The 12,394-nt window shown below is 39.0% G+C and overlaps 1 protein-coding gene across 1 annotated transcript in view; it reads left to right on the top strand.

Moving 5' to 3' along the window:
* The window catches only part of DUSP10 (dual specificity phosphatase 10), a 43,572-nt gene extending 42,104 nt beyond the window's left edge, over positions 1 to 1,468 (top strand). The window contains exon 4 of the mRNA XM_054443485.2: positions 213 to 1,468. Coding sequence (XP_054299460.1) covers positions 213 to 478 — 266 coding nt within the window. The 3' untranslated portion in view covers positions 479 to 1,468. The remainder of the gene's footprint in view (positions 1 to 212) is intronic.
* Positions 1,469 to 12,394: the final 10,926 nt, after the last annotated feature.

The raw sequence follows: 12,394 nt of genomic DNA on the forward strand, positions 1-12,394 counted from the left end.
TTCTTGTTTGTGCTGATATCAACTTTAGCCAGTTCTGGAAGTTGTGACGTAAATATACATAATGAGCTAGTGGATTATACTTGGCTTTAAAACTGTTTTAATTCATTATTTCTATACAAAATAAGGCATTGCAAAGTTGAGATAAAAGTTTCTCTCTCTGTACCTCTCTCTTCCATCTTCCCTTCATCTCTTGTCTTTCTCCCTTTTTTCAGAGGAAGCTCACCAGTGTGGGAAGGGGCTTCTTATCCACTGCCAGGCTGGGGTGTCCCGCTCCGCCACCATCGTCATCGCTTACTTAATGAAGCACACTCGGATGACCATGACTGATGCTTATAAATTTGTCAAAGGCAAAAGACCAATTATCTCCCCAAACCTTAACTTCATGGGGCAGTTGCTAGAGTTTGAGGAAGACCTAAACAACGGTGTGACACCGAGAATCCTTACACCAAAGCTGATGGGCGTGGAGACGGTCGTGTGACAATGGTCTGGATGGAAAGGATTGCTGCCCTCCATTAGGAGACAATGAGGAAGGAGGATGGATTCTGTTTTCTTTTCTTTTTTTTTTTTTTTTTAGTTGGGAGTAAAGTTTGTGAATGGAAACAAACTTGTTGAAACACTTTATTTTTAACAAGTGTAAGAAGACTATAACTTTTGATGCCATTGAGATTCACCTCCCACAAACTGACAAATTAAGGAGGTTAAAGAAGTAATTTTTTTAAGCCAACAATAAAAATATAATACAACTTGTTTCTCCCCCTTTTCCTTTTAAGCTATTTGTAGAGTTTTTGACTAAATAGTCTGTGCAGGTTCATAGACCGAAGATACTACACACTTTAAACCAATTAAAAAGAACCAAAAGTAAATAGAAAAGACATTGAATCACCAAGGCCTGGGATCAACCTGGGCTGTCCACACAGAAAACAAAAACCCAACCAAACCAAGCCCTGTTGTGCTCACTGGTGCAAAGAGAAGATCAGGGCAGCTTAATTGGTCTAAGAATCCTTCAGGCATTCTTTAAAGAGACAAAGGATACCTTTGATTTTGTGTGTTTCATGCTCTGGATTTTATTTTATTTTTTTCCTTCTCTGGGTTTAAGAGATTTTTTTTGAAATAGTGAGGAACTGACCATTATATGCCTTCACTGGCTTCTTGTGCAATAATATGATGTTTTAAGTGTGCAAACAAGTTAGAGCTGGCAGCTGAATGATAGACAAATAGTGCAAATTTGCCAGCTTGGAGATAGAAAGGAATTCAACAATATATCAATTACTTTCCTTCCCACCTTTTTCCTTTTTTTTTTTTTTCTGATTTGATTCTGGTTACAGTGCCATAAACCTTGTTACATATGTATATCAGAATGTAAGGAAAAAAGAAAAATTTATTTAAAAATATTTTTCGCAAAAAAAAAATCTTGGTGTGTTTCTGTTGATTGTGTGAAAATTTATTTTCATTATATAAATGAAACTGGTTTGGGATGTGTCTTTTTTTCCCCACTCTTTTACCTTAACTCAGGTTCAAGCCTTTCTTAGCTCTGGTAACTTGTATATATAACAAAGTCGAAATAAAACAGATTTTTATACAGGGAAAGAGAGATGAGGAAGGGAACATATCCAGTTTTCTCACTGTGAAACAGAATTAGCAAGGAAGTGAAAGAGCTCCAGTATTGATCTGCCCAGTCACTGTCCCTTCTATTCTCACAATGCTGTCATCCTCTCCTGCAAATATCATTCCTTTTGCATTGGGGAAGGCTTGCATTAAGGGGATCCCATCTGCCTTTGCACCTTGGTGACCAAATCACTGCCAGATTGATTGGTGAGAATTCAGTGATCTCCGTAGTGGCTATTTGATAAATACTTAGGACAATCTTCCATTTAGGGATCTTGATGTTCCTCCCCCCACCCCCCCACCCCATTGTCACTTGCTCACTTGACATCTTTGGTGACATTAACTATGTAATGCATTGTAGCAAATTGCTATTGCCTACTCTTTTCCCAGCAAACTGAAACTCAGCTCCATACATATGTACAGCTTCCTTATAACACTGGGTTAATGCATAGCTGGGTTCCCAATTCACTGTTGATGGAGGGTTGAGGGTATGGGAAAAACACAATGCAAATATTTTCTGTGTTTCATTAAATTAAAAGTCTAGTGGGACTTGGCCATAAGGAAGATTTATGGCAAACTGAAATTTGCCTGGGGTGAATAAAAGAGTTGAAGAATCTGGCATGTTGGATTCTATGTGACAACATTTGACATAAATAATTTTGTGTATGTTGGCTTGAAAATGTTATAAGGAAATATTTTTGACATTTAAAAAAATAGCTTTTCTACCAAAAATAATTTAAATTTTTCTTTTATAGAAAAGTGGAGACTGGATTTAACAGGAATTAACAGCTGTTTTAGATTATTTTAATAGAAAGTGTTAATCAGGTGAAAAGTAAATCTCTGTGCTTTCTACTCCTCAGGCTAACAATTTCCTTGCTGTTAGAGTATTTAAGGAGTCAGGTTGATATATAATAAGTGATTTAAAATACATGGTAATTTAGCAGACATTTCTTTTTGTTATTTTAAGTCTAAATGTTAAATTTCTGATTGCATGTAAGGTATATTGCCTCCCTCTGTCTCTTCCTTCTTTCCTTCTGCTTTTTCTTTGTTCCCCTCCCTTCCTTCCCTCCTTCTTCCCTTCCCTCTCCCTTCCCTTCCCTCGCTCTTCCCTTCCCTCTCCCTTCCCTTCCCTCCCTCTTGCCTTCCCTTCCCTTTCCCACTTTCCCACTTTGCCTCTTTCCCTCTTTCGCCCTTTGCCTCTTTCCCTCTCTCTTTTTTCTTTCTTTCTAACAAAACAGAGAAAAGTCAATACAGTTTCTCATCTTTATCCCCATGGAAATGATTTTTGTTTTTGGAAGTTTATGATTTTGAGAGAAAAGCCTATCCTTGGGCAAACAGTAATCCTGCCAACCAGAATACCAAGGATTCTGAGAGGGACTCAGGTCTCTTCTACTAATCTGCTGTGAGTCACTTAGCCTCCATTTCTTCATAAGGAATGTTAACCACTTCATGAAAATAATACAGATTAACCAAGCCATAGCTCTAGAAACCAGACTCCACATGTTGCTGGGCCTCACTAGCTGTCTGGGAGCTATAAGGCTGCCCTAGGAAATAATTGTGTCTCCCCAAGAAAGCCAAGTCCCTGACCAACGCATGAACCATTCTCAGAATCCAGCAACGGTTGTTTTATACTAAATGAATCTAATTACTTAGTAGAGTGAACCTGTAATTAATTTAAAGAAATACAGCAAGCATTGTTATCTTAGGTTGAACAAAACAGCAGCTTTAGCTTTCTGTATATTTTACATTTATTTCAATAGTTAATACTTTTCCAATCAATGCATGTGAACCAGGATAGGGAGTTTTCATTTCTTGAAAGAGTTAGTGCCAGTGTCTTCTGGATAAGGAAAGGCATCATGGGAGGTAGGGCAAGGAAGCTGACAACATGTACAAGGGGAAATATTCAAGAAGAAATGTACACAACCCCACAATCACATGCTGGCAGTAAAGGGGAAACATGGCCTTTTGTAATACGAGAAACAGGAGAAAATGGGAGGCTAAAATGAAAAGAAAAAAACCTATGTCAGAGTAAGGAACTAGGACCTGAATTACACTCCAGAAGCTGACTAAGATAGAATGCTAATAAATTGCTCAACTAGATATTCTGATGGTAAGAAGTCCAATGAGCCAAGTTAAATAGAGATCAATCAATGATGGCCTTCACATTATTTGGGGACAGGTTCTTGTAAATAGGCCACACCACATTTTATTTTATGCTTTTTTCCCCAAACATGAAACATGAAATATCACGAAATATAGTTGCTGTTTGGTTTCAAGCTCTGATTGGAGACAGTTGTTGCATATGAATGGAGGTCAGATGAAGGGTGGTAGCAAATGACTATTGTAGCACTGGCACCCAGAAGGATGGGTCATAATTCAGAAGTGCCCCCAAATCACACCTATCTGTAGAAGACTTCCTGCCTTTTTGAGGTGGTGGAATATGAACACCAGTGCTTTCTGTGGTTCCTGATTTCTTCCTTCGTGACAACTTTTGTCAGTGTTTGATACAAGGTGCATGTATCGGTGTTTAATAAGAAGCAGAAACAGTGACATAGAATGAGGGTTTTATTCCAGGGATTAGACCTCAGGCAAGTGTGGGATCTGGTGAAGAAGTCAACGGGAGTGTGTTGCATCTGTCTGATAATGGGCTGAACTCTCTGGGTCAGCACAGCCATCAGTAACAAAAGCTGGGCGTGAAGTAAAGGAGAACAAAGAAGAATTGGAATTAGGAGGAAAAACTGGAACCCACATCAGCCTTTTACCAACCTCAATGGGGGTGACTTCCAGAGGGATCTAGTGCCCTCTGCCATGGAGCTGAACATGTACCTAGCATAGGACTTGGCAAAGCTGAAGACAGAGTTTTGGGAGCTTCAACTACAGCTGCTGCGCTAAGTCCAGGTGAGTCACCACATCAGGGAAAATGTGTGCTTGCCATCATAGAGTTTGGTGCCCCCTTCAAATGGTTGCTGCTTCAATTCTGCTTTTCCAACCTCATGCAAATTTCCCCTAAGGCTAACCTTAACTCAGTGTGAATCAGGAGAGGAAATTCTGGAAAATATAGCTCCTGATTTAGCTAAGTTGATACTGTAGAAAGCTACCAAAGTCCATCCCTTGCCAACTTGGCATCCATGTCCACTTCTCTTAACTAAATATAACTTCCAAATGAAGACATTAGCAAAATGATGCTTCTATCTAGTATGATGCAACTATCAGTTCTACAGATGAAAACACATTTAAAAGACGACCGGGTGCGGTGACTCACACCAGTAATCCCAGCACTTTAGGAGGCTGAGGTGGGTGGATCACATGAGGTCAGGAGTTCGAGACCAGCCTGGCCAACATGGTGAAACCTGTCTCTACCAAAAATACAAAAATTAGCCAGGCATAGTGGTGCATGCCTGTAATCCCAGCTACTCTAATCACTTGAACCCAAGAGGCAGAGGTTGCAGTGAGCCGAGATTGCACCACTGCACCAGCCTGGGTGGTAGAGTGAGATGATGCCACAGAAAAAAAAAAAAAGATACATAGCCTCATAAGTTAGTTTGTCCATTTGGGGATGATATTCAGTCTTTTTTTAGCTAAGATCCACTTTCCCTTTGATGTCATGTCATTTAAATATACTGAGATATAATGATATTATGGGTTGAATTTTGTCTGTCAAAAAGCCATGTTGAAGTGCTAAACCCTGAACCTTGTAAATATGATCTTATTTGGAAATACGATCTTTGCAGATATAATCAAGAAGAGGTCATACTGGATTAAAGTGGGCTCTAATTCAGTGACTGGTGTACTTATAAGAGGAGGGGAATTTGAACACAGACACAAAGAATGTCATGTAACAATGGAGGCAGAGATTGGACAAAGGAACATCAAAGATTACCAGCAACCATCAGAAGCTGCAAGAGACTTATTGAACAGATTCTCCCTCAGAGCTTCTAAAAAGGAAGTGACCCCACTATCACATCGATTTAGGACTTTTCGCATACAGACTGCAGTAAAATAAATTTCTGTTGTTTTAAGCCACCCAATTTGTGGTACTTTGTTATAGCAGCCCTAGGGAACTAATACAAAGACTATTATTACCCCATTTTATATTAGATGGTGGATGGGGTAGAAAAAAGTATTGGTTAATATACAACCAAATATATGTATATCAAAAAATAAATATTCATAATTCTTACCATCCTAATTTCTATAACTGATCTTGTGGTCATAGCTGGTATTTATAACTTCCTTCTTTCACTACCCATTCCATATACTTGTGTCCTCAGCAAGCACATCACCTAGTCATGGTTTCTTGCCTGTTGGGGTGATGTCAGTTTTCATTTTTGAGGGATCCAAGCTTTTGCAATTGAGCCCGCATTGGGTTATTTTCCACTTACTTTGTTCGTTACAGCAACAAAAGTAATTACAAGACTTGAGAGTTTAAGATATGATCTTGAATTCCAGGCACACTTTTTCTTACTCCTATAGTCTAGTAGTAATCCAATTTCCCCAGTCATCCCAGCCAATACACCAATATCTGACTTTGCTTGTTGATTCTTTAGCATGAGGAGCCCAAAATCGGCAGCAGGGAGTATCAACTTCCATCTTAATGGAATCATTGCTGTATCTCCTAGTAGAAGCATCTCTCCCTTGGGGACCAGAACTTCTAGACCAGCAGAATCTAAAGTTGAGAATAGAAAGAATAAATTTTGCTGTGGATCACTATGGGTAACAGTAAGAGGAGCCCTTTCCATTTTTTCCCCTTGGTTCCTGGATCTATGAAATCTGGATAAGATTGTGTCTTATCCAGATTTCCTGGATAAGATTGTGTCTGCATTGATTGATCATTTAGAGAATTTACTGCATCTTTCAGGACATTATCCTAGCCCTGCAAAGTGTTTCCATCCATCTAGCACAGTAAATAGTTAAAAGAAGAATTCCACCTTTCTACTGCTTTAGAGTGATGAATAACAAGTTAAGACTAATGAATTCCATGAGCATGAGTCTGTTATTCTTCATTTGCTGCAAAGTAAGTTCCTTGGTCAAAAGCAAAGCATTGTGGAATAACATGAAGGGAGATAAGATATAAGAATTCTTTAAGTCCACAGATACTGATCTTGGCAAAGGTATTACAGGTAGGGAAGACAAATCCCTATAAAGAGTAAGTTTCTATGGAGCAAGAACAAAATACTGCCTTTTCAGGCCTTGTGAGTAGAAGTTCATGTTGCTGAATTCATGCATACCCTCCATGTCTACCATCATGGCTATTTTGTTCACGACCTCATTGGTCAAGAACAGAAGAAACTGGAAAGAAAAACCTGATAGAGGTCTGCAGAATGTGTTCTCTTGTCCATTATTAAGATTCTTGTATGCTGAAGTTGAGCTTTGATGAACATTCACATGGGCCCATTTAGGAAGGTCTATCCATTTACTTCTTCCCCAGATTTTCCTGTCACTAATTTTCCAGTCATGTTTCTTCTAAGTCCCTTATTATCCATCTAAACTGTTAGCTACTGCCCAGGAAGCAATGTAGATTTATACCTCTGGCTGTCTTTCCTTTGAGGCAAAATGAACATTAGGTACACTGCTGGAAGTTCTTATTACTGGGAAAATTTTTCTTCCCCACGCCACCAGTATAGGGCCACAATGATGTAGTCATTCGGTTTTGGATGATACCAGAATATCACACAAAAATTTCTGTAAACAATGCCAAATATTTTTCAGTCCACTGGTCACTGAGTGCTTCCCATGAGGCCATGGGTGTAAGATTCTGAAGCTATTGTTGCACAAATAGACACCATGGGTAACTGGGTCACTTGCTTATTTAACATACTTGTTCTTGATCTCATATATTCTACTTCCATTTGATCATTGAATGAACAACTTAGAGGCTTCCATTTGATCATTCATGCACAACTTAGAGGCTTGATGGATCAACAACACTTAGTTCATCATGGGCAGTTCAGGTTGCGTTATAACTTGATGGCCCATGATCAAGCTTCCAGTTTCAAACTGGTATTCTAAAGAAGAATTTTGAAGAGAAAAGAAGAATATCTGAATTAAAAGAAGAATTTTTCTGAAGAAGTTGTTATAGTTTTGCTCCAGAATTCTAAATGTCTGCTCTATGATTCATCTATCAGGTTAATGGCTTCATGCAGGATTCCTGCCTAATAGAGACATTTTTAGCACCATGGAATCTACTGGATCTAGATGTAAGAGCAGTTTGCATGGCAGCCTTGTATTGTAGAGGCTTTTCTTGTTTTGGACCTCACACAAAACTAATGACCTTATATCTTACTTGGTAAATGGATTGTAGTAGCATGCCCAATGAAATATATATTCTCTTCAAAATCCACAAGGGCCCATTAGACATTATCCCTCTTTCTTAGTAGTAGGAGAGGTCAGATATAGCAACCTGTCATCATGTTCATGAAAGGAATATCTTGGCATGCTCAAAACAAGTAGATCACTACAAATTTCAGTAACATTCAGTGGACATAAAGTGAATTTTGTGGAATTTATCACTCTCTGGTATGCAAGTATCTTAACATCATTATCTAGAACTAGTTACTTTATCCTATTTACCAGGTATGGTAATCATGACATAATATCATTAATATAATGTGCCCACATGGTATCTGATAGAATGGATAGACAATTATGGTCCCTGCGGACTAGATTATAACACAGGGCTGTAAAGTTGAAATAGCCCTGAAGTAGGACGGTGGAGGTATATTAGTAACCCTGTTGGCTGGAAGCAAATTTCTTCTGATGGTATTTACCAGAGGTTAGCAAACATTTTCTGTAAAAAGCTAGAAAATAAATATTTTAGAATTTGGAGGACATATGGTCTCTGCCATAATTACTGAAATCTGCTGTTGCAGCACAAGAGCAGCCATACCTAATATGTAAATAGATAAATGTAACTGTGTTCTAATAAAACTTTATTTATAAAAATCCAGTAGTCTGAATTTGGCCCATGAGCTGTAATTTGCTAATTTCTAGACTTTATTAACAGGTATAGAGAAATAAGCATTTGCCAGCTCAGTGGCTCCTGAGCAGGTGCCAGGAGCCCTATTGATTTGTTCCATCAATGAAACTACATTTGGAACAACAGCTGCAATTGGAGCCAACATCTGATTGAGATATTAAAAATTCACTGTCATTCTTCAAAATTCATCTGTGTTCTGCATAGGATAAATCAGCAAAATAAATGGGGAATTTGGTAGGAATCTCCATCCTTGCATTTTGTTTCAGTTCCTATTGGTGGCTCTAATCTTCATACTCCTTTAAGAATTCAATATTCCTTTTGTTTACTATTTTGGCATGTTGCTTATGGCTGCATAATAAACTACTACACAACTTAGGGACTTAAAACAACAACAATTGTTTTGTTCACTAATCTGTTTTAGGCAGGTTCAATAGGGACAGTTCATCTCTGATAAACTCATGCAGATAAGAAATGTCATCTGGGAAGGCTTGACTGGGGCTGGAGAACCTACTTCCAAGATAGCTTGCTCAAATGACTGGCAAGTGCTTCTTATAGTTGACTTGGAACTCATCCAGGGTTATCTACTGGATACCTTGGATCCTCTCCACATGGACCTCTCCTTAGGGATGCTTGGGCTTCCTGAAAACATGGCAGCTAGTTTCCAAGAACAAGGATCCCAAAAGGCATGGATGAAAGTTGTAAGTCTTCTAAATCACTTAAATTCCGAAGTTCTGGATCACTTCTGCCAAATTCTGTTTATTAAATGAATCAGTAATGCAAGCCCAGATCCAAGGGTTGGGTAATTAGACTTCACTTCTCAATGCATAGAGTAGCAAAGAACTTGTGGCCATCTTTAATCCACGATAGTTCACTTTGCACAACAAAGCCAAAACTAGGAGACTGACAAAGGTTCCTACCCCCAGAGGAGAGTTTTTGTAAGAAAATAATATCGAATTTCACAGATCTACTAAACCACTAGGGGCTCCAATGAGCAGTATTTCAAATGGATTACACTCTACCAAGTCAGGAAGAGAAGTAAGAGAGGCAGAGAAAAAGGCCCAAAGAAAAGAACAGAACACAAGTATTTATTCATTAGTCCTTATTCCTTATATATGTCAATTTCAAGAAAGTCATCAGAAAGACATTTCCTTTCTCCTAATCTGGACACGAGTCTCTGGGATTCTCTTGAAAGTCATATTCCCAATGCTAGGCAGCACTGCACCTTAGCATTTATCCATTTATTTGTTTGTTCAACAAACATGTGTTTCATTGATATCTTTCAGTGGCCCAAACCATGGCAAGTGTTTATTAAGAAGACTGTACCCTTGAGGGGCCCATAGCCTCCCATGTATCTATTTAGGCTATAGGTTAAAGACGTACTTGGTCTTCCCTATAACACTTAGGTCAGTGTCTTGGTTGTAGTATTGCTCAGTATTTTATTATTGACTCATCAGAGCATTTTTACTCCATTGGCTTTTGACATCTAAAACAGTTGTCAACTTATAAAACTCCAAAATATTTAACAATCAGCTCTCATAAGCTGGTGTGTGGGATGGTATCAAAAAGCTCTCCTCTACTTCGTAAGGTTGTCACAGCAGACGGTACCTCAAGGATCTTTTTTTTTTTTTTTTATCTTTAGCTAATTTAAAGCTGTCACTTCTTATTTTGGATGGGAGGGAGAAAATAGCTGATTGGAAGCAGAGGAAAAAATAGTTTCAGGATCAATGGTGGAAATAGCAGCAAAATAATTATTATTATAGTTGTAATGCTCTGCATTTATATGGGATTTTTTCCCAAAGGTTTCAGAACACTTTTCTGAATATCACCTATAAATTCAAAAACAATTATGAAGAAGTCAGAGTAAAGCATAATTATACTAGAAATTTACTCTGAAATATAATTCAATACTCTAATACAATTTTACTCTCAAATATAATTCAGTGAAAAGTAGACTTATTGTAAACTGAATTATAGGCATACATTTAGATTTTTTTTTTTTTTTTTTTTTTTTTTTAAGACAGAGTCTCGCTCTGTCACCCAGGCTGGAGTGCAGTGGTGCGATCTCGGCTCACTGCAAGCTCCACCTCCTGGGTTCACGCCATTCTCCTGCCTCAGCCTCCCGGGTAGCTGGGATTACAGATGCCCACCACCACGCCTGGCTAATTTTTTTTTTTTTTGTATTTTTAGTAGAGACGGAGTTTCACCGTGTTAGCCAAGATGGTCTCGATCTCCTGACCTTGTGATCCGCCCACCTCAGCCTCCCAAGGTGCTGGGATTACAGGCAGTAGCCACCATGCCCGGCCAAAGGGTCTGGTAATTTCCTTTTTTTGTCTTCTTTTTCCCCCCCTTTCTGTGGAGAACGGGGTCTCACTATATTGCCAAGGCAGGTCTTGAACTCCTGGGCTGAAGCCATCCTCCCACCTCTGCCTCCCTGAGAGTTGGGATTACAGGCGTGAGCCACCGCACCCGGCACATTTGGATTTTTATGGCATATTTTAACATAGGAAGTGCCAGGATATGGGTCTTCAAGGAAAGCACTAAATATAGGTGCTAACAAATTTCCATGTTACGGATAGGGAAACGGGAGAAAGTTGTCAGAGAGCAGGTTGAGATGAAAATCATTTCCTGACCATAGTCCAGCACTCTTGCTAGAGGTATTTTAAATGACATGGCCCCAGGGCTTCAGTGAAAGATGAAATCTTCTGTTCCTGGAAGCTTGCCAATTTCTTGTAAGATGGCAGAGAGCAAGAACTGAATCGACAAAAGTATCTAAGATAGAGATAGGAGGCAGAAGGCCAGCAGCAGGGGAAAATGCAGCCCACAGATTTGCTTTTCTGCAATGTTTGGACTACTAAGGAGATTATAAATGGACTAGGGTATCTGTGAACCATCAAAAAACATATGTAAATTTGTGTATGTGTTTGAACACATTCATTATGGTGAGGGTGTCTACATCTTTCATCAGATTTTCCTATGGTCTCCTAACCAAATGGGTTAGGTAAGATCTGCTGGCCTAGAGAGATGCCTTGAGAAACGAATTTGATATTGCTTGTAGAAGAAAGTCATTTTCCTAGCTTTTGCGTGGTTTGGGCCCTTGCCTACCATTTTCATTGTCAGCTGAAAGGCAGCACAAAGTGATAGCATGGCAGCCTCTAGAGAAAGATTGCCACGATTCAGATCCACACCCTACCACTTTGCAGTTGTGTGACCTTGAGCTAGTTACTTGGTTATTCAAGTTGTCTGCAGCTCAGTTTCCTTAAAAATGAGGATAATTATAATAGTATCTATTTCATCTGGTTTGGAGGCACACTAAGCTTCCTCACACTGATCTTCTCCCATTACATAAAACACCATGTTCCTTCTTACCTCTTTTGTACAAGTTATTCCTTATGCTTGTTATTCCTTATGCATTGTACAAGTTATTCCTTATGCGTGAAAAGTCTTTTGCTCTCACTCCTGGCAAATTACTGATGATCCCTCAAGGTTCACTTTAAGTTTCACTTCATCAGAAAAGCTCTGACCCCCCATAGCTCAGTTTAGTCCTTCTCTATAATACCTGATGTGACGCAGTGGTCTGCTGAAGTTGGCTCATGCTGGCTAACCAGAGCTGATTGTTGAATATTCTAGAACTGTGTGAGCTGGCAACTGCAACTGCCCGTAGCTTGAAATTAACTGTGGATATATTTACACTGCAGAAATTGGCAGATGCTACAAATCAAGGCTTTTTTTGAAAGCTCGTTTACGAACAACCACTGTATACAGCATCCTGTATGTTTTCTTTGTCACACTTGTCACAATTTTAATTGTGCATTA

This window comes from Pongo pygmaeus, chromosome 1, assembly GCF_028885625.2.
Source record: "Pongo pygmaeus isolate AG05252 chromosome 1, NHGRI_mPonPyg2-v2.0_pri, whole genome shotgun sequence".
In the NCBI taxonomy this organism is placed as follows: domain Eukaryota; kingdom Metazoa; phylum Chordata; class Mammalia; order Primates; family Hominidae; genus Pongo; species Pongo pygmaeus.